General features: G+C 41.8%; 1 protein-coding gene across 1 annotated transcript; it reads right to left on the reverse strand.

Moving 5' to 3' along the window:
* Positions 1–2,002: 2,002 nt before the first annotated feature.
* Positions 2,003–15,156, reverse strand: LOC110493207 (mixed lineage kinase domain-like protein). The gene is made up of 11 exons (XM_036952425.1): positions 15,085–15,156; positions 8,830–9,273; positions 8,537–8,602; positions 7,886–8,063; positions 7,684–7,784; positions 4,800–4,935; positions 3,595–3,679; positions 3,280–3,419; positions 3,010–3,059; positions 2,689–2,829; positions 2,003–2,561 (listed from the first exon to the last, which is right to left on the reverse strand). Exons 2-11 carry the CDS (start codon positions 9,269–9,271, stop codon positions 2,512–2,514), a joined length of 1,389 nt encoding a protein of 462 aa, XP_036808320.1. The 5' UTR covers positions 9,272–9,273; positions 15,085–15,156; the 3' UTR covers positions 2,003–2,511.
* Positions 15,157–23,981: the final 8,825 nt, after the last annotated feature.

Consider the following 23,981-nt stretch of genomic DNA (forward strand, 5'->3'; position numbering starts at 1 on the left):
TGGCCGGTGGATCGAGGCGGAGATGGTGAACCTGTTCTGTGAGGTTGGAGACTTGGGTGGCCAGGGTCTCAACGGCATGTCGAGCAGCAGACACTTCCTGCTCGTGTCTGCCTAGCATCGCTCCCTGGATCCCGACGGCTGAGTGGAGAGGATCCGAAGTCGCTGGGTCCATTCTTGGTCGGATTCTTCTGTTATGGAGAGTGAATGAGGACCCAAAAGCGAACTAACTTAAACAGAGCTTCTTTAATAACAAAACATAGGTAGGCTCAGATAGACCGGCAGATTCCGACAGGACAGGACAAGGTTACAGCAAACATGACGATAGTCTGGCTCAGGCATGAAACACAAACAAACAAGAATCCGACAAGGACAGGAGCAGAAACAGAGGGAGATATAGGGACCTAATCAGAGGGAAAAAGGGAACAGGTGAGGAACGGGGTGAATGGGTAGTTAGGAGGAGACAGGGAACAGCTGGGGGAAAGAAGGGGAGAAAAGGTAACCTGACACGACCAGCAGAGGGAGACAGGGTGAAGGGAAAGGACAGAGACAAGACAACATGACACCTGCACCTGTATGCAGACGATACAGCTGTGTACTCTATCGCCCAACCTGCTGATCATGATCTATCTGAACTACAGTATGCTTTCATTATTTTGCAGAAAACCTTTATTGACCTTAAATTATTATTGAATACGTGTCAAACTAAGTATATGTTGTTTTCTAGAGTGCACAAACATGATTCTAATGATTGAAGTGTGTGTGCCTAGTATGTTGAAGTGTGTGTACCTAGTATGGTGTATTTGTATAGACATTCAGCTGTCTTTAAAAAAAAAAACATATTGATGAGTTAGTTACGTAGGTCAATGAATTGCTCTCTTTGCCTTTGACAGGCTCTTTGACATACTGCAAACTCCCTCTGTAGCTAACATCTACAATAACCATTAGAAGTACGAGTCAGAGTTATCATACACCGTCTCAGGGATTGCTAGCTCTGGAAATTCCTTTGGTCTGTACAGAGTTCAGTAAATCAGCTCTTTGCACATGACTTGTGGAATAATCTCCGAGCTTCTCTAAGCATTGATGTTTTGGTGACTCTAGGTTAATTCAGACTGCTGAATGAGGCCTGTTACAATTTACTTACAAAACCTTTAAAGGAGTTCATGAAACCATTCAGTCATGGATGTATATTTAATACGTATTGCTTGCTACAGATGACGACTGTTGTACATTGAATAGCCATTCATCACTGTTACACCTTCTTGATGTGATAGTTCTCTATGTCTGTACATGTTTATAATCCACATAGTGTGAATAGTAGTATCCACAAAAAGTTATTAACCCCCTAGACCTGAATCTGAAACTATGATCTTTCTTACCACTATTACTTTAGGGGTTCTAATCCCCCTCTTTCAAAATTCCCACTGTGAACAAATCTAACATTTCTAACAAATTTAACATTCATGATCCTTCACTATATGTATCCCTAAACTACCAACAATAACTATTGTCTATTGTTATTCTCACTGACCTTACTGCCAATATGAAAGTCTTATAGCTAGCTAAATACAATGTTGGAGCCAGTTGTCATGTCTTTGGTTATGCAAACATTTGTTAATTAGATTGTATTTCTCATTAAATATAATCTAATATAATCCCCCCCCCCCCCCCCCCCCCCCCATTTTTAAAAGGGTTAAGGTGAAACAGGTTTTAAACAGTTGGTTCAAAGACACTTGGGGTTCCACTTGTGTACATATAGTTAGTTCCCTTGTGTGTAAGGGACCCCCTAAATTAGCCTACCTGTTAACCATTAAATATGGACAGCTGAGAATTCTTTCTAAAGGGTAAAGGTGAAACAGGTGTAAAACAGGGTCTTCAAAGACACTCCACACCCACACACCCCAAGGGGGAGAGATAGAGGTACAGATGTAAAGATATGTAATTAACTGAAGGTATTTATTTGAGAAATGTCCAGTCTTTGCTCTTTTCGTCATTACCATGCTAATGATTTCAAGTTGGATTTATTTGTATCTGTTTAAGACACTGAATACATGTTTAGCATATTTATTACATTTATTTAGTATGTTGTTTTTTCTCTGTGAAGTAAGTTCATTTTAAGTTATGTGACTTGTTTTATGTAGATACAACATTTCAGTGTCAACACACAGCAACCAAAAACCTGATCCAATTTCGCACATTCATATTGAGTTTGCAGCATATTTGCAGCAAACAATAGAATGTTCACCAAAACTTTCCAAGATTCTTGACCAGAAGTTCACGCGTTGCCGCAAATGTACAGCAACAGTTTGCCCCAAAACATTTCCCTTTGAAAATATGAGTTTGCTGCAAATTTGCGACAAATTGGCCAAAGGTTTGCCAGAAACAAAGGTTTTGGCAAGGGATTGGTTGGTCTTCCTTTGACCTGAGGAGTGGGGATGATAGCGGTTCATGGTTTTTCTTTTCTCCGGCCATGTTTCTGAGAACTCTGGAGATGGAGATGAACCTCTGTGTTTGTTAGTCCTCCTCTAAATGCTCCACCACATTGCGCAGTTTGTCAACCAACACTGTGGAACAGAGCAACTTGATTAGGAAACAATAACTGAGAGGACAAATAGGAATCCATTTGGAACAGCTGAAAGAAATGTATGTTCCTGAAAATTCATCATATGCCATTTAGTTGTGTTGCATTACCTCCCGCTGTCGGCCTGTAGAAGCTGTCATAGGAGCGACAGTCGTTGATCAGTTCTCCCAACGGTTGAGGGCAGTCTTCAAGAACGGGTTCAGTATATTTTTCTGTACACACCCTCTGATACACTTCTATGTGTGAGCAGTCTGATCAGAAGGACAAGAGAACAGACATTGAATGATACATTTCTAAATATCACAGAGCAACTACTGCATGCTTATAGAGAGAGAGAAAACCCAACCATGCTATTTTCAGATATACAGTATCACTGTTATTGCTGATAGTATTTGTTACACACAGCCTTTAAATTAATGGAGTTGACACACCTTTGAAGGGAATCTTGCAGGTTGCAATCTCCCAAAGGACAATGCCAAAACTGCAACGAACACAACAATTCAAACAGAGTGAACTCTGAGTATATTTAGTGCCTGCATTACACCAACAGAGAACATTTGAACATACAAAATAATTTCTGTGATTTTGACATTCATTAATTTACAAAAAAGAACATTTGAACACAAAATAATTTCTGTGATTTAGACATTCATTCATTTACAAAAGTGGAGAGTGTGTTGTAAGTCTGATTGGAAGCAGACCTGTACATCTCACAAGCTTTGTTGTAGGGATGGTTGACACTCTCAAGCTGCTGAGGGGAGCTGTAGCATAAGGAGCTCCTCTTCCTGTCCTTAGTCCTCTTCAGCGACGTCTCTGTTTGGGCCAGCTCAAAATCTGCCAGCTGACCACACACAGCAGAACCCAAAACAATTACATTGCGATAGAGTACTGCAACACTGTAAACATGGAACATCAACTACACATCTTCAAAACAACCTCTACCTCTGTTTAGCAGTGGCCTTACGTTCTGGGCCTGACACATATGGCTGTGTAGAGGACTGCATTGAATCTCATACCTTCACTCTGTACCCAGCATCTACCAGGAACCTGCTGCTGTTGATGCATCCATGCACTTTAAACTTATTCTCCGACTGGTGCAATCTATAGTGATAGAGATATTAGTTAGTCTTGACAGGGTAGCTCAATGTGATTATGGTACACTTTCTAGTGCTGTGAACTTTGGTGAGAGAGGTACAGGGCACAGATCCAGTGTACCTATTATTTTAGTGAAGAAGAAGCAGCACATACTAATAATGGTGGACAGAGGTTTTAGTAGGTGGATTGTAGACACATGAACAGGAATTTAACGTTCCTCTTTCGAATATGGCCAAATTGTACCTGCCATGTTACCTGTGACACTTTGCCGTGGCAGGGCTATTAGAGGTGCGACATTATTAGCCAGCTATTGGCGTTGCTTTCCACCACTCTGGTGAAGCCCTTTCATGTGTGGACAAGATACATGACTTTCTACTTTTGGAGAGGTAGAAGGGTAGAGATTAGAAAGGGAAGGTACAGACTATAGATCAATTCTTTATTGTATCGACATAACACATTTATGGCAACAATATGATAGAGGTGGTACTCTTTGTGTCATGTGCAATAGGTGTTGTGACCTGTCTACTTATGAAGGGTACAGGGTAAAAAATATTAATTTCTATGGTGGTATACCTGTAGAGGCCCTGTGCTGCATCCAGACTCATGACAATAAACATCAACCTGTTACCTGTAGAGGCCCTGTGCTGCGCCCAGACTCATGACAATAAACATCAACCTGTTTGTTACCTGTAGAGGCCCTGTGCTGCATCCAGACTCATGACAATAAACATCAACCTGTTACCTGTAGAGGCCCTGTGCTGCATCCAGACTCATGACAATAAACATCAACCTGTTACCTGTAGAGGTCCTGTGCTGCGTCCAGACTCATGACAATAAACATCAACCTGTTACCTGTAGAGGCCTTGTGCTGCATCCAGACTCATGACAATAAACATCAACCTGCTACCTGTAGAGCCCTGTGCTGCATCCAGACTCATGACAATAAACATCAACCTGCTACCTGTAGAGGCCCTGTGCTGCATCCAGACTCATGACAATAAACATCAACCTGTTATCTGTAGAGGCCCTGTGCTGCGACTAGACTCATGACAATAAACATCAACCTGCTACCTGTAGAGGCCCTGTGCTGCATCCAGACTCATGACAATAAACATTCACATGTTACCTGTAGATGCCCTGTGCTGCATCCAGACTCATGCGAGCCTTTCTGTCCCAGGGCAGGTTCCTTTCGGAATCCAGCACCTCTCTCAGACTGCCCTTCTCACAAAACTCCATGACAATGAGGTAGTTTGGATTCGGTCCTACGGGACAATCACGGTAGAGAAGAGGATTATTAAATGCAACAAGGGCACATTATCATCACATTTTGATATCATATTCTGAAATCACATTTTAGTTTGGTGAATGGCGCTGGAGGGGATGGCTGACGTTTTACATGCTCCCAACAAACTGCTATTTTGTGTTATTTGTAAGTTATCTTTGTACTTATTTTGTACATAATGTTACTGCTACCGTCTTTCATGACCAAAAATAACTTCTGGACATCAGAACAGCGATTACCTACCTCGAACTGGAAGAATATTTTTTCTTTAACTAGTCCGACGCGAAGGATATACTGCCTTCTTGGGAACGGGCCCAAATCCCCGTCATTTATTTGAAGAAAAGACGGATAAAAAGAGGGCGGAAGTCAGGCTGCCTCCTGAGAACTCATAGGCGAGTGAGAAAACTCCCACTGCCATCCGTTCTATTGTTCAACGTGCAATCATTGGAAAATAAAATGGATGACCTACTATCAAGATTATACTACAAACGGGACATTAAAAACTGGAATAACTTTTGTTTCACCGAGTCGTGGCTGAACGACGACATGGATAATATAGAGCTAGTGGGATTTTCCATGCACCGGCAGGCCAGAGAAGCTACGTTTGGTAAGACGAGGGGTGGGGGTTTGTGTCTATTTGTCAATAACAGCTGGTTTGCGATGTCTAACATTAAAGAAGTCTCGAGGTATTGCTTGCCTGAGGTAAAGTAACTTATGATAAGCTGTAGAAAACACTATCTACCAAGAGAGTTCTCATCTTTATTATTCATAGCCGTCTATTTACCACCCCAAACAGATGCTGGCATTAAGACTGCACTCAACCATCTGTAAAAGGCCATAAGCAAACAAGAAAATGCTCATCCAGAAGCAGCGCTCATAGTGGCCGGGGACATTAATGCAGGCAAATTTTTACCTATTTTCTACCAGCATGTCACATGTGCAACCACAGGAAAGAAACTCTAGACCACCTTTACTCGACACACAGAGATGCATACAAAGCTCTCCTCCGCCCTCCATTTGGCAAATCTGACCATAATTCTATCCTGATTCCTGCTTACAAGAAAAAAACTAAAGCAGGAAGTACCAGTGACTCACTCAATACGGAAGTGGTCAGATGACGCAGATGCTACGCTACAGGACAGTTTTGCTAGCACAGACTGGCACAGACAGGAATATGTTCCTGAATTCATCCAATATGTTCCCGAGAATCATCCATGGCATTGAGGAGTATACCATCTCAGTCCTTGGCTTCATAAATAAGTGCATTGACTACGTCGTCCCTACAGTGACCGTACGTACATATCCAAACCAGAAGCCATGGATTACAGGCAACATCCGCATCGAGCTAAAGGCTAGAGCTGCCGCTTTCAAGGAGCGGAACACTAATCTGGACGCTTATAAGAAATTCCGCTATGCCCTCAGACGAACCATCAAACAAACAAAGCATCATGGGCAGTATGTGGACTACAGGAAATTGTGGGCTGAACAGGTCCCCATTAACATCGACGGGGCTGTAGTGGAGCGGGTTGAGCATTTCAAGTTCCTTGATATCCAAATTACCAATGATCTATCATGGTCCAAACACACCAAGACAGTCTTGAAGAGGGCACAACAACACCTTTTCCCCCTCAGGAGACTAAAAAGATTTTGCATGTGTCCCCAGATCCTCAAAAGGTTATACAGCTGCACCATCGAGACTGTCCTGACCGGTTGCATCACCGCCTGGTAGGGTAACTGCTCGGCATCTGACCGTAAGGCGCTTCAGAGGGTACTGCGTACGGCCCAGTACATCACTGGGGCCAAGCTTCCTGCTATCTAAGACCTATATACTAAGCAGTGTCAGAGGAAAGCCTAAAGAATTGTCAGACTCCAGTCACCCAAGTCATAGACTCTTCTCTCTGCTACCGCACGGCAAGCTGTGCCGGAGCACCAAGTCTAGGACCAAAAGGCTCCTTAACAGCTTCTACCCCTAAGCCATAAATCTGCTGAACAATTAATCCAATGGCCACCAGATTATTTACATTGACCCCCCCCCCCTCCCCCCACTGCTGCTACTTGCTGTTTATTATCTATTCATAGTCACTTCACCCCTACCTACATGTACAAATTACCTCGAATAAACCTGTACCAAATCGCATTGACTCGGTACCGGTACCCCCTGTATATAGCCTTTTTATTGTTATTTTATTGTGTTACTATTTAATTTATTTTTTACTTTAGTTTATTTTCTTAACTCTTTCTTGAACTGCACTGTTGGTTAAGGGCCATGTAAGTAAGCATATCACGGTAAGGTTGTATTCGGCACAGGTGACAAATAAAGTTTTGATTTGATATTATGTCCTGATTACTTTGCTCATTATACAGTAACTGTACTTCGCTATGCACATTCTTGCACATATGCGGTTGCCAATTTTCCCTCTGCCACTGACTGACTGCATATGTAGTTCCACTCCATTGCACATCATGGACTGTACATTTGTTTACACATCCATACCATGCACAATTATTTGTTTATTTTTTTGCTGTTCATAGTGTACAGACTGTATGAGGATTCATGTACATTTTTCATCTATATTCTGCTTGTTCATTTGGTTTACTGTGGCAGCACCATTTCACAAAATCAAATTCCGGGTGTACATGATGAATAAAGATGATTGTGATTGTATCCAGTCTCCTATTTGTTCAGCAACTACAGTATTTCACATACTGCAAAAAGAAGCTCACTCACCGCTCTCTTCCTGGACACAGATCCCAAACATTCGCAGGATGTTTGGTGACTCAAAGCGTTTCATAGTCTCCACTTCCTTTTTAAAGACGCTTCTCACCTGACTGTGTGGGACACACGTAGCCCATTAAAACAAATAGATGTTTAGCACCGAAGCTGATATTACAAGAACTCTCTGAGACGTCTTGTATGCTACGCTACATACCTCAGACTTGTGCCCCTTGAGTAGGTGTATCTTTTGATGGCCACTGTGAATTTGTTGTACTTTCCTTTGAATATCTCTGAATTGTCGTTTTTGATGAAGGGCTCTTTGGGCAGGTCGTAGATCAGCTCCTCTGGCTTGATCTCTCTGATGTCTTGATCTAAAATTCTCGGCTTCTTTACTGTCAATGGGAAACACAACAAAGAGATGGCAATTCATACAGGAACATAACACATCAATAACACAGATAACTAAAGGTCCAACAGGAAAACACACCATCATGCAAAATGCAGTGAGACCATGGAGTGTTTTCCTGGTGTAGGATGTAAACTATGCTGTGTTTTGTAGTGTGTATGAGTTTGTATGAGTGAAACATGAGTGCTTGTGGTGTCAAACAAAAATGGAGAAAGGTATAAACCACAAAGGAACGAAAACGCAAACAGACACACAGTCTCCTTTATCATCAGACGCTGGTCAAGGTCAACGAGAAATGAGAAACAATAGTTGCTCAGATTCCAAATTAAGTAGTGCAGCTAGTAAACACAATTTTTTTTAACCTTTATTTAACTAGGCAAGCCAGTTAATTAAGAACAAATTCTTATTTCAATGACGGCCTAGGAACATTTGGACATTCATCTGTAGAGGCTTACTTACAGGTTTCCAACATGGCTTTGATGTCTTTCATATCTTCTTGGGTGGAGTCCACTTTCTCATGTAGCACTGTGGGATAAATATGCACAATGTCACCTGCTTGAAATTGCTCCCAGTCAAGCCACACACACACACACACACACACACACACACTGCTACATATGGTGTAATCGGCAGGATCAGTGACTGGCCATAAAACAGCCCAGACCTCCTGGCAGTGACCAATGTACACATATACAGGGTGGCTACCTGATTTAAGACCTTGCACTAAAAAGTGCATGGTAGAAGCATCTCACATTTCTGCAGCTCCAGATGATCGATCTCCCTGTCCGCCTTATCCTCTCTCCATCGCGTCTCCTCATTGAATCTCTGCTGTAGCTGCTCTCTGTGATCCACCTGCAGGGCTAGCGACAGCACCTGAGCTGAATCGTACAGGCGCATGGTCAAACTCTCAAACTCTTCTCCCTGCTTGTAGGCCTTCAAGACGCGGTTCATGTATTTGGCGCTAGTGTATTTCTCAACAATGTCCTGGGCATTTTCCAGGGTGAGTTTGAGCTCATGCAGGCTGTTCTCCACAGGGGCGGGGTCTTCCCCCAGCCCCTTTACCATACTCACCGTATCTGCCAAGACTTCTACGCGCTGGGCCAAACGCTGACAGCGCTTTTTATTGGCTTTCACTTCAGCACATAAAGAATAGAGCTTCTTCGCTATGCCCAAGATGGGCTTTATGATGTCCATGGCTGGGGAGAGAGGAGAAGAGACAAAGGTTTAGAAATGCATTAGACAGGTTTCCCCCCCAAACATAGGTCTGAGAATGTCTCTAGCTACAGTATACATTTTTGGGGATTTTTGGGGGGTGTAGATAATTTGTAATATTGCAAAAAGATTGTGGCTTCTATCAATGTAATTGTATAATTTCCAATCCCCCATATATACTTTTTATAAATATATATTTCCTTGAATAATTTCCCTTAATTAACCCTACCTACCCCAAATTGGAGTAAACTAATGGACAACAACACTTAGGCTTCTACATCCAGCTTCTACATATTATGTACATTTTACAGACACAGTACATTTGACATTAGTTATCTTTTGTTTGTTTTGAGTCCCCTCTTTCAGCTACCATCAACCCCTCCCATCTATCTCTGAACACTATCCAGTTTCTATTTGCCATATATTTCTCAACTGAGCTGTGACGTTTCACAAAATGTCTGAACCTTTCTATTCTCATAGTTTCTACATATTGTAAATGAAAGAGAAACATTTTTGCTAAGAGTATTATTATTTTATAGATCAATTGACTATGACTTTTGAAAACACCCAGCAGTGCTATTTGCACAGAGTTAGCGCCAGGTAAACAAATCTTCGGCCATTCCAGAACCTGCAACCAAAAACAAGCTACATATGGACAGTACCAAAACAAATTATCTAACGATTCTGTCTCTTCGCAGCAAAATCTGCAGAGCTGGGATTGTTGTATCCCCCATACAGTGCATTTGGAAACTATTCAGACCCCTTGACTTTTTCCACATTTTGTTACGTTACAGCCTTATTCTAAAATGTATTAAATGGTTTTTTCCCCCTTATCAATCTATACACAATAACCGTAATGACAAAACAAAAACAGGTTTTTAGAAATGTTTGTACATTTTATTAAAGTAAAACAACAGAAATATTACATTTACATAAGTATTCAGACCCTTTACTCCATACCTTTGGCAGCGAGTACAGCCTCAAGACTTCTTGGGTATGATGCTACAAGCTTGGCACACCTGCATTTGGAGAGTTTCTCCCATTCTTCTCTGCATATCCTCTCAAGCTCTGTCAGGTTGTATGGGGAGCGTCGCTGCACAGCTATTTTCAGGTCATTGGGTTCAAGTCCGGGCTCCGGCTGGGCCACTCAAGGACATTCAGAGACTTGTCCAGAGCCACTCCTGTGTTGTCTTGGCTGTGTGCTTAAGGTAGTTGTCCTGTTGGAATGTGAACCTTCACCACAGTCTGAGGTCCTGAGCGCTCTGGAGCAGGTTTTCTTCAAGGATCTCTCTGTACTTTGCTCCGTTCATCTTTCCCTCGATCCTGATTAATCTCCCAGTACCTGCCGCTGAAAAATATCCCCACCTCCCTGACCAAGGCCCTTCTCCCCTGATTGCTCATTTTGGCCGGGCGGCCAGCTCTAGGAAGAGTCTTGGTGGTTCCAAACTTTTTCTATTTAAAAATGGAGGCCACTGTGTCCTTGGGGACCTTCAATGCTGCAGAAATGTTTTGATACCCTTCCCCAGATCTGTGAATCAACACAGATCTCCCGAGTGGTGCAGCGGTCTAAGGCACTGCATCTCAGTGCTAGAGGCGTCACTACAGACCCTAGTTTGATTCCAGGCTGTATCACAACCAGCCGTGATTGGGAGTCCCATAGGTCGGGGCACAATTGGCTCAGCGTCGTCCAGGGGTAGAGTTTTGTCGGGGGTAGGCCATCATTGTAAATCAGCATTAGTTCTTAACTGACTTGCCTAGCTAAATAAAGATTAAAATATCTCTGAGTTCTATGTACAATTCCTTTGACCTCATGGCTTGGTTATTGCTGACATGTGTAGCCGATGTGAAATTGCTAGCTAGTTAGCGGTGGTGCGCGCTAGTGGCGTTTCAATCGGTGACGTCACTTGCTCTGAGACCTTGAAGTAGTGGTTCCCCTTGCTCTGCAAGGGCCACGGCTTTTGTTGATCGATGGTTAACGATGCTTCGAGGGTGACTGTTGACGTGTGCAGAGCGTCCCTGGTTCGCGCCCAGGTCGGGGCGAGGGGACGGGCGTAAAGTCTATACTGTTACACATGCACTGTTAATTGTGGGACCTTAGGTGTGTGTCTTTCCAAATCATGTTCAATCAAAGGTTTCCAAACCATACCAACCCATATTTCCTATAGTGTCACCACAACATTTCAATTGAAGAAGTGTGTTGTTCATAATCATTAGGATATTTTAGCGATCCACAGTACCTTCTAAATTCCCCCGTACGTTCTAAATTCCCCCCAGGCTTCAGAGCTAAACAGTGCAAGAGTTGCCAAACGTCAGCCTCGAAACCTTAATAACTTGGAGAAGATCTCCAAAGAGGACTGGGACAAAATCCCTCCTGAGATGTGTGCAAACCTGGTGTCCAACTACAAGAAACGTCTGACCTCTGTGATTACCAACAAAGGTTTTGCCACCAAGTTCTAAGTCATGTTTTGCAAAGAGGTCAAATACTTATTTCCCTCATTAAAATGCATGGAGCACTATAGGAGAGATACAATTTAGATTTTTCTGTCTGCCTGTTGTGACTGCGTTTGAGCCTGTGGATTACTGAAGAAAAAGCGCAAACAAAACAGAGGTTTTCAGATATAAAGAGAGACTTTAACGAACAAAAGGAACGTTTATTGAATATCTTCTGAGTGCAAACAATGAAGATCTTCAAAGGTAAGTGATTAGTTTTATCTCTATTTCTGACTTGTGTAACTCACAAGACGTTAATCTTTAAACCTATGTAAAATAGTTGTATCTTTTCTGAATTTTTATAATGAGTATTTCTATATTTGAATTTGGCACTCTGCAATCTCACTGGATGTTGGCCAGGTGGGACGCTAGTGTCCCACATACCCTAGAGAGGTTAAAGAACCTTTATAAAGCATGACATATGGTTATATGATTTTTAACACATTTATGTCGAGTTTACGAAGGCTTTATGAAGCCTTTATAAGCTTACGTCATTTAATGCGGGGCCCTATATAAGATACTGTAAATCTTCACATTTAAATGTATGCTGATATAGACCTACTCATATCAATGGTAATTGCATACCACTTGCAGAAACAAGTTTGATGACCTTCATACTCTATGGTACGATACCTTTTTTAGAGATGTTTTTATCAGCTACATCCACATTCACATGGGTGAGATTGAGAATCTGTGTCAACTTGGTGACTGCTGTAGTAAACTGTTAACTAATGTAGTAAAGGTGAAAGGTAAGTCCATAGAGAATGCCGTCATTGTAAATAATACTTTGTTCAACTGACTTGCTCAACTGACTCGCCTAGAATTTGTTCAACTGACTTGCCTAGTTAAATAAAAGTTAAATCAAATAAAATATGAAGGTCCTTGGGAGGTCAGTCTCAGAAATACATTGGTGTTGAGTATCTCATACTGTAACACCATTACGAGATGTGCAGAGTTACTCAACCAGTACAGTACACCTGAAATACTCTATTATCTCGTATACACATGAACACTTTACTTGTGCAAATACTTATGAGACCTTCAAATTGGTGGGTGGGGGGGCTAGATACATACAGTAAAGTGCTTTAATTTCTAAAAAGGTAAAACAGATATGAAACATTTGATCTCTAATCCAAAATGCTGAAGTATAGAGCCAAATAAAAATGTTAGCTTCACTGTCCAGATAAATACGGAGGGAGGCGTGTATATAAATATTTTAAATAATTCACTGAATTTTGGTAAGAATGTGCCCAAAAAGTTGTCAGAATCATTGTTTTCTGAAGATGACATGATCAATAATTGCAATATTTAATCTTCAAACATGTAAAATGGTTATGCAGATGTGAGTATTCGTGGATATAAGATTATGAAAATTATATACAAAGTTATCTTGTAACCTATACAACGTTATTCCATTATCCTATTCACATTTCATAAAACATAGGATTAAAAACCATTACACATAGCTATTCTAAATGAAGGTGTATTCTTACTATGGGGCCATAGCAGATTGGTCTGTTACTAGAATGCCAAAAATATAGATTAATATAAGTGGTCTCAACAAGTGTCACACCCTGATCTGTTTCACCTGTGTTTGTCTCCACCCACCTCCAGGTGTCGCCCATCTTCCCCATTATCCCCTGTGTATTTATACCTGTGTTCCCTGTTTGCCTGTTACCAATTCGTTTTGTTTCGTGAAACTTACCAGCGTTTGTTCCGCTGCTCCTGTCTGTTCTTGCTCCTGTTTTCTAGTCCTTCCCGGTTTTGACCGTTTTGCCTGCTCTGACCCTGAGCCTGCCTGCCGTTATATACCTTGCCCCACCTCACTGGATTATTGACCCCTGCCTGCCCTGACCCTGACCCTGCCTGCCATTCAGGACCTTTTACACCCTCTCTGGATTACTGACCCCTGCCCGCCCTGACCCTGAGACTGCCTGCCATTCAGGACCTTTTACACCCTCTCTGGATTACTGACCTCTGCCTGCCTTTGACCTGTCATTTGCCTGCCCCTGTACTAGAATTAAACTTTTGTTTCTTTGACACTGTCTGCATCTGGGTCATACCTAAAACCTGATAACAGGTCCAACATTGGATTTGATAACATCGTAATGGAAGGTTTATAGTTCTCAAAATTAAAACAGTTAATAGGATAACATTTTATATCATTTTACATGTATAAATACATTTTAAGTGATTGAAGATTAAATATAGCAAAAAAGGATCAAAGCATACTCAGAAAACACAGATTCTGACAGCTTTGATTCTGACAGGACACATTCTTACCACATTTCTGTGAATAATTTAACATCTTTATGTACCTGGTACACTGGAGTCATTTGGTTGTGTATTCTACATCACTATGTACATTGTAAGATATTACTGGGCATACTACAATAATATTTCATGCTGGTATGGTCAGATGAGAACAGAGTTGTTTGGCGGCCATATTGGAAAAAGGCTTCTGTGGGGTTAATGCGTGGATCCTGTGTTGGTCCTATATCTAAACATATTTCTAAAACCCTGTTCTAGCTGTGTGTGTGAAAAGTTATGATTAACGGGTGAGTAATAACTTGTTGTATACTGACATTTTTTGTCATAGGGTAAAATCCCTATGGGAAAAAAATGTATGGGATAGAGGGATGAGTGGTAACGCAGAGAAAGCAACTGTGGAGGAGGAACATTTAATTTGGTATCTTATATGGCCTGAAGAAGGGACCGATCATCCTTTTCCTCTTCATTTCTGTAAGATTGCTCTGTTCTCTGCTATGCTCTCAATCGTGTGTCCTTGGCATGATTTGTCTGTTTGCCTATGGGACTGCTAACTAGGGATAAGCAGAAGTGGCTGACTCACACGAACGGCATGTGAAACACCCCCACACATCCTGGGTCTTTATATAATGTCTGTGAGAACTAAGAGCGAGTTGAATTGGTTTTCCCGTGCATATTGAGACTGGAATGTCTTACAAGTGTTTTTTTCCACCACACTACGAAATTGCTGCAATGCTAAAACGCATTTCCCAAAATCACTACGAGACATCATCACCCCAACTGAGCCCAATGGCCCAGATTTGGAGGCCTTGCTCGTGGATTTATGAGGAATGATTTGAACAAAATGCATTGCTCACAAACACCAGGAAGCAGGCTTTAGGATACCCATACAGGTTTGCCATTAAGTATACAGTTAATTTGAACTTTTAAGGACAGTTAGTATAACAGTTCAGCTACAGAAAAGATCACATCCATCATAAGCAGTTACTGTTCTCTGTTCAACCTAAAATCTATCGTAAGTTTGAAATTAAACATACCTTGAGAGGCTGTTGTTGTTGGTGCAGAGACTTCAATGACTTTTGAAACTGAAAGGAGACCACACCCTTTATGTTCACTGACGCTGGTTTGTCTTGAGCTCCTCCTACAACCCCACTACAACATACAATAGGCTACAGCTGTGCACTTCCTCGGTTTATTTCAGTTCAGGTCTGCTTATCTAATTTATTTCTTAACAATAGTGATTGCCTGCTAAAACACAGTATAGCATGCCACGTACCTACTTGCTTAACAAGGGACCCCAAATGACCAAATGTTTAAATAAATGTATTTTGTCCAATCAATCAAAAGTTATGAAATATGTCAAAAATAGCACTGAGCGTGCAGTGGGAAGGTGACAGTGGTGTAAATACTTACAGTGGCTTGCAAAAGTATGCACCCCCCTTGGCATTTTTCCTATTTTGTTGCATTACAACCTAGAATTAAAATGAATTTTTGGGAGGTTTGTATCATTTGATTTACACAATATGCCTACCACTTTGAAGAAACAAACAAGAAATAAGACAAAAAAATAATACTTGAGCATGCATAACTATTCACCCCCCCAAGTCAATACTTTATAGAGCCACCTTTTTCAGCAATCACATCTAGAAGCTTGGCACATCTAGCAACCAGGATTTTTGCCCATTCTTCAAGGCAAAACTGCTCCAGCTCCTTGAAGTTGGATGGGTTCCACTGGTGTACAGCAATATTTAGGTCATACCACAGATTCTCAATTGGATTGAGGTCTGGGCTTTGACTAGACCATTCTAAGACATTTAAATGTTTCCCCTTAAACCACTCAAGTGTTGCTTTAGCAGTATGCTTAGGGTCATTGTCCTGCTGGAAGGTGAACATCCGTTCCAGTCTCAAATCTCTGGAAGACTGAAACAGGTTTCCTTCAAGAATTTCCCTGTATTTAGCACCATCCATCATTCATTCAATTCTGACCAGTTTCCCAGTCCCTGACGATGAAAAACATCCCCACAGCATGATGCTTCACTGTGGGGATGGTGTTCTCGGGTTGATGAGATGTGTTCGGTTTGCGCCAGACATAGTGTTTTCCTTGATAGCCAAAAAGCTCAATTTTAGTCTCATCTGACCAGAGTACCTTCTTCCATATGTTTGGGGAGTCTCCCACATGCCTTTTGGCAAACACCAAACGTGTTTGCATATACATTTTTTGGAGCAATGGGTTTTTGTTCAAAGTTTCTGATATTTTTTATTACCCAACCCTGATCTGTAGTTCTCCACAACTTTGTCCTTGACCTGTTTGGAGAGCTCCTTGGTCTTCATGGTGCTGCTTGCTTGGTGGTGTTGTAGTCTTTGGGGTCTTTCAGAACAGGTGTATATATACTGAGATCATGTGACACTTAAATAAAGTCCACCTGTGTGTAATCTAACTAATTATGTGACTTCTGGAGGTAATTGGTTGCACCAGATCTTATTTAGGGGCTTCATAGCAAAGGGGGGGAATACATATGCATGCACCACTTTTCCTTTTGCAAGGCACTGTAAGTAACAGTACTTAAAATAACTACTTAAATTATGTCTGAGTGTTGGAGTGTGCCAGTCTGACCATAAATAAAATAAAAACACAAATTGTGCAGTCTGCTTTGCTAAATATAAGAAACCTTATGAATAGCATTTATTTTAACTTCATAGTTTTACTCTTTTACAATTGAGTACTTTGGCCCCATCCAGGAGAAGCTTAGAGTCGATATGATCCTCCTTAAGGGTCCAACGCACACTACGCATTCTAAAATTTGAGCCGCACAAAAGAAAGCAGAACTAAATAGAAAACAACGCTGTGTTTGCTAAAAGTGGAGCGGAACCCAAAGTATTGTTTGCTGTAGTACGGGGGCATCTTAAAACCGTTGTACATTTGGTCCTGTCATCTTTTGTTTCAGTATGGGAACAACGAGCTTGTGCTGTTCTTGGTTAGGATAAAGTTTACATTCTATGTAAAAAGGGTTATATAAAAATTGTCAAAACACTTAGCACTAGTACAGTACAAATATATACCTTCAAGGCTTTGCCTCGGAAAATGATATAAATAACTTTATTACAGAAACCTTAGATAGTAAAAAAAACGTTACTCCAGAAATCCATTTGAGAGTTTTCACACCAAACTATTGGTTTTGGCGTGCAAGACCAGAACTGTGGCCCTTCTCTGACCCATTCATGGTAATATACTGGCCAGGGGGACAAGCACTCGCCAGGTACATTATGCCTTTCTTGCTTGCTCTTTCCCAACAATGCCGTAAGCAATATCAGTAGTAGTATATAATTTAAAAACGTACAGTAGAGCAAAAACATATGAGTAATAGAAATAAGAACATGAGAAAGTAAGCTAAATTACACAGTCAGTTCCAGGGTCAGTCCCAATACCATATTTACAATGTGCAGGGATACTGGAATGATAGGGTTAGATATGTGTAGTAGGGGCCTCCCGAGTGGCACAGTGGTCTAAGGCACTGAATCGCAGTGCTAGCTGTGCCACCAGAGACTCTGGGTTCGAGTCCAGGCTCTGTTGCAGCCGACCGCGACTGAGAGACCCATGGGCCGGCGCACAATTGGCCCAGCGTCATCCGGGTTAGGGGAGGGTTTGGCCGGCATGGATGCTCTTGTCCCATTGCGCACTAGCGACTCCTGTGGTGAGCCGGGCGCAGTAATCACTGACACAGTCACCAGGTGTACAGTGTTTCCTCCGACACATTGGTGGGGCTGGCTTCCGGGTTAAGCGGGCATTGTGTCAAAAAGCTAAGCTATGTTGGGTTGTGCTTCAGGGGACCCACGGCTTTTGACCTTTTTTTTTTGACCCGCTCATGAGTCAGTGCGAGAGTTGCAGCAATGAGACAAGACTGTAACTACCATGAAATCCATGAAATCCAAAAGAGGTAAAAAAAAGAAGATGTGTAGTAAGGTGACTAGGTGGTGCAGCTGTATAACTTTTTGAGGATTTGAGGAACTATGCTAAATCTTTTGAACCTTCTGATTGGGAAGCGGCGCTGTAGTCCACGATCAGGTCACTGACCGCCTCCCTGTAGATCATCTCATCGTCATGGGTGATCAGGCCTGCCATTCTGTACCTCTTGACACTGCCCTGGATTACTGACCCCTGCCTGCCCTAAACTTGAGCCTGTCTGCCGTTCTGTACCTTACGGACTCTGCCCTGGATTACTGACCTCTGCCTGCCCTTGACCTGTCGTTTGCCTGCCCCGTTTCGTAAATAAACATTTATTTCAAACTCGGGGTCTTATCAGACCTCAGGATATATATATACACACACACACACACATACATTTGAAGTCGGAGGTTTACATTCACCTTAGCCAAATACATTTAAACTCAGTTTTTCACAATTCCTGACATGTAATCCTCGTAAGAATTCCGTCTTAGGTCAGGTAGGATCACCACTTTATTTTAAGAATGTGAAATGTCAGAATAATAGCAGAGATAATGATTTATTTCAGCTTTCATTTCTTCCATCACATTCTCAGTGAGTCAGAAGTTTACAGACACTCAATTAGTATTTGTTAGCATTGCTTTTAAATGGTTTAACTTGGGTCAAACTTTTCAGGTATCTTTCCACAAGCTTCCCACAATAAAATGGGTGAATTTTGGCCCATTCCTCCTGACAGAGCTGGTGTAACTGAGTCAGGTTTGTAGGCCTCCTTGCTCGCACATACATTTTCAGTTCAGCTGACAAATTTTCTATAGGATTGAGGTCAGGGCTTTGTGATGGCCACTCCAATACCTTGACTTTGTTGTCCTTAAGCCATTTTACCACAACTTAGTGTATGTAAACTTCTGACCCACTGGAATTGTGATACAGTGAATTATAAGTGAAATAATCTGTCTGTAAACAATTGTTAGAAAAATATATCCTAACCGACTTGCCAAAACTATAGTTTGTTAACAAGAAATTTGTGGAGTGGTTGAAAAACGAGTTTTAATGACTCCAACCTAAGTGTATGTAAACTTCTGACTTCAACTGTATATATACAGTGGGGCAAAAAAAGTATTTAGTCAGCCACCAATTGTGCAAGTTCTCCCGCTTAAAAAGATGAGAGAGGCCTGTAATTTTAATCATAGGTACACTTCAACTATGACAGACAAAATGAGAAAAAAAATCCAGAAAATCACATTGTAGTTTTTTTAATGAATTTATTTGCAAATTATGGTGGAAAATAAGTATTTGGTCACCTACAAACAAGCAAGATTTCTGGCTCTCACAGACCTGTAACTTCTTCTTTAAAAGGCTCCTCTGTCCTCCACTCGTTACCTGTGTTAATGGCACCTGTTTGAACTTGTTATCAGTATAAAAGACACCTGTCAACAACCTCAAACAGTCACACTCCAAACTCCACTATGGCCAAGACCAAAGAGCTGTCAAAGGACACCAGAAACAAAATTGTAGACCTGCACCAGGCTGGGAAGACTGAATCTGCAATAGGTAAGCAGCTTGGTTTGAAGAAATCAACTGTGGGAGCAATTATTAGGAAATGGAAGACATACAAGACCACTGATAATCTCCCTCGATCTGGGGCTCCACGCAAGATCTCACAATACTTATTTTCCACCATAATTTGCAAATAAATTCATTAAAAATCCTACAATGTGATTTTCTGGATTTTTTTTCTCATTTTGTCTGTCATAGTTGAAGTGTACCTATGATGAAAATTACAGGCCTCTCATCTTTTTAAGTGGGAGAATTTGCACAATTGGTGGCTGACTAAATACTTTTTTGCCCCACTGTATCTATAGGCTAACAGGCAGAGTGCCTTGGTTGGAGGGCAGCACGGGTTAACTATCCTGTTGAGTAACAATCAAAACTCACGCTGGGGCGACCGTTAAGAGATAATTTGGAACTCACACGTGAAAAGGTTAAAAACCTTACTCACGTCAGCCTCGGAGGGCAAGATCACCCAGTCCCCTGGGTCAACGGTTGCCCTTGTGCACGGCTCGGTATTGTTTTTGTCAAAGCATACATAAAAAGCATTGAGTTCATCTGGTAGAGGGGCATCGTTGGGCAGATCACGACTGGATCTTCCTTTGTAATCCATAATGGACTGTAGCCCCTGTCACTTGCGTCGCAGCCCGTGTAATAAGATTCCACTTTGTTCCTAGATTGTCCTTTTCCTTGTTTGATGGCTCCGCAGAAGTTGTAGCGGAACTCCTTGTACTTGTTTGTGTCCTCAGCCGTATCCTCGGGGTTGGCGGCGATAGTCCTGTTTGCGGTTGCCCTGCAATTTAGCTTAGCGCCAACCTCAGTGTTAATCCAGGGCTTTTGATTGGGGAAGCAGCAAACCTGCACTGTGGGGACGACGTCGCCGATGCATTTCCTAATGAAGCCGGTGACGGAGGTGGTTAGCTCATCAATGCTATCGGCGGAGTGCTAGAAAAGCAGTCTTGTAGCATAGCCTCCGTTATGGAGGACCATTTCTCAACGGAGCCCGTCACGGATACTTCCTGTTTGAGCTTCTGCTTTTAGACAGGAAGCAGGGGTATAGATATAGACATGATCTGATTTGCAGAAGCGGGACGAGGGACGGCCTTGTATGCTTGCTTTTGAGTAGAGTAAGAGGGGCTTAGGACTTTATCTATCGCCCCTAGTGGTGAAGGAGACGTGTTGATGGAAATTGGGCATTACGTGTCTTAATGACGTGGAATTTAAGTCACTGGCAACAAGGAAAGCTGCCTCCGGGTGCATGGTTTCCTGCTTGTTTATAACCTTGTACAGTTAAGTGCCAGCAGTCACGATAACAGATGAAAACTCTCTCGTGAGGTAGAAGGGTCGACATTTGACCATCAGGTATTTCAAAATGTGTGAACAATGTGTCAAGACTTCCACTGCGCTACAGTCATCACACCATTTCTGTTGTTGAAGATACATACCCCTTCCCCTCTTGATTTCCAGTCATACAGTACAGTGCCATCATCCTCGTAATAACTAATAACCCAATAGTCTCAACCCACCTCCTCTCTCCAGCAAGCTATCTTGAGTAACCCTGGTTGTATCACAGGGCAAGAGAGTATTAATATATGGTGTGTGGCTCGGAGACTCAGCTAGTATTGTGTTGCCACACCTCCAAATTCCCTTTGTTATCACAGAAATCTGGTTCGCAATGATGCTAAGCCTCAGATATAAATATGGGTGGCAGGTAACCTAGCAATTATAATGTTGGGCAAGTAACCAAAAGGTTGCTAGTTCAAATCCTTGAGCTGACAAGGTGAAACATCTGTTGATGTGCCCTTGATCAAGGCACTTAACCCTAATTGCTCCAGGGTCACAGTTGAATGGCATACCCTGGCCGTAACTCCTCTCCGAGTGTGTCTCGGGGAGAATGGGATACACTGCCTTCAGAAAGTATTCACACCCCTCAACCTTTTCCACAATTTGTGTTACAGCCTGAATTTAAAATGGATTAGACTGAGATTTTTGTCGTCACTGGCCTACACACAATACCCCATGATGTCAAAGTGGAATTATGTTTTCAAAAAGTAAAAGCTGAAGTGTTGAGTCAATAAGTATTCAACTCCTTTCTTATAGCAAGTCTAAATAAATTCAGGAGTAAAGATATATTTAACAAGTCTCATAGTAATTTATTTTAGCATGAATTTTGAATGTCTACCTCATCTCTGTACCCCACACAGAATTATCTGTAAGGTCCCTCAGTCGAGCAGTGAATTTCAAAAAGATTCAACCAAAGACCAGGGAGGTTTTCCAATGCCTCGCAAAGAAGGGCACCTATTGGTAGATGGGTAAAAAAACAAACATACACTAAATATCTCCTTGAGCATGGTGAAGTTATTAATTATACTTTAGAGGTGTATCAATACACCCAGTTACTACAAAGATACAGGCGTCCTTCCTAACTCAGTTGCCAGAGAAGAAGGAAACCGCTCAGGGATTTCACCATGAGGCCATTGGTGATTTTAAAAGAGTTAAGAGTTTAATGGCTGTGATATGAAATAATGGAGGATGGATCAACATCATTGTAGTTACTCCACAATACTAACCAAATTGACAGAGTGAGAAGAATAAAAGCCTTCCAAAACATACATCCCGTTTGCAATATGGCACTAAAGTAAAACTCCAGGGTCGCCGTTGAATGGTAGACCCAGGCTGTGACCCCACTCTCTGAGGGTGTCTCAGGGAGAATGGGATATGCAAAAAACACTGGACAAATATAAGCACCCTCCAAATTATTACAGCTGCCAAGCTCAGTAGTAGCCAATGATGTCGACCCTGGTAAAGAATTCTGCATGCTTCCCAGCCGGAAGAGTTCATGCATATATAATGACTACATATTGTGATGTTATGACATTTTGTGACTTTTTTTTGTTTGTTTTCGACTTCGGTTAATTTTTTTTTCAGCTGTTCGGGAACACAACATTTCTTCTGGAGGCATGCCGAAGTCTACACCCCTTCATCTGTGATTGGTCAACAATAGGGATTCTTCAATAGTCTTTGTCATTCAACGTGAGACGACTAATTTTCTTGCAAATCTTTTCATTGAGAAATACTGCACCAAACATATTAGTTAGATGTAAAATTGCGTGGCTAAGATCTCCTCAGCAAAAACGTCAAAATTAATGACAGATTTCTTGAGTTATCTTAGATTAATTCAGACTAGTTCTAACGTATGCGCAAGGAGTCAGGAAACACGTGCAGTTAGTGAGTTTAATAATAATGAACAATACAAAACAAGAGAAGCACCTGACATGGAAACATAAACAATACTACCTGACGACTACTAACAGAAGATTACTATATAAAAAGGGTGAGTAATCAAGGGAGTAATGAAGACCAGGTGTGACTGAGATACAGGTGTGCATAATGAGGGTTGCCTGGTGTGTGTAAAGATGGGTTGCCAGGATCGGTGGTTAGTAAACTGGCGACGTCGAGCACCAGTAGAGGTGACAGAAGTTTATACTGACTATAGCGTCTCAAAATGGACAAACAGTACTATTGCTGCTTTTTTCTTGTTTTTCAAGTGAATTTTCACCTAAAATGACATACCCAAATCTAACTGCCTATAGCTCAGGCACTGAAGCAAGGATATGCATATTCTTGATACCATTTGAAATGTCATGACGTTGGCCTGGGGGGTAGGTTTATGACAGTCATAAATACCTCTTCCCCCCTTTTTCCTCTCTCTACCCTACTGAGGGTACATTTGCAAAACCCTTGGCTAACCTAGAGAGTCTGGGAACATTAGTAGGTAGGGAGAGTTACCGGATTCACATGGAATTGTTGTTCGATTTAAATGTTTGAATATTAAATTATTTGTGATGGGATGAAATGTGATTTTAGCTTCTAAAATGTGAGATGTGGGTTTTCATAACATAGGGCTGCTCACTTAGTGGCCCGCCCACGTGAAGAGACAGAGGTTGTAAAACTATGAAACACACCCCTTGTCTCCCTTCCTATATAAGCCCTTGACGACAACATAACTTCCTGTTCTGAGGACGTGAGGACGACAGTCCTATGTCAGAATGGTTCAGATAATAACTACAGAACGAAGCCAACATCAGCGTGAGCTTTGGTTGCAAATACTATGAACTTTGAACTCTTCACTACAGAAGGGATACCTCCTAGCCGTTGAGTTAGCAATAGCTGCTGCAAACGAGGGTTAGGAAGGAACAGACAGAGTATCACACAACAAAGTAACTACAACGTACCCAATTGACCACCAGAGACATTCTTCAAAGGACTTGGTTTGGCAACATGGCCTTCCATCTACCACCAACCTACTGAAGCGCAGCTCAGAGTAAATATTTATTGCATTTTCCTTTTCCAAATGGGTGGTAATTTAGGATGCATAAGATACTGTATTTACGATAGCCCAGCTTCTTCCCTTTGTTCCTCAGTCTTCCCACTCTTTCACTC

Source organism: Oncorhynchus mykiss, chromosome 2 (genome assembly GCF_013265735.2).
Source record: "Oncorhynchus mykiss isolate Arlee chromosome 2, USDA_OmykA_1.1, whole genome shotgun sequence".
Classification (NCBI taxonomy): Eukaryota; Metazoa; Chordata; class Actinopteri; order Salmoniformes; family Salmonidae; genus Oncorhynchus; species Oncorhynchus mykiss.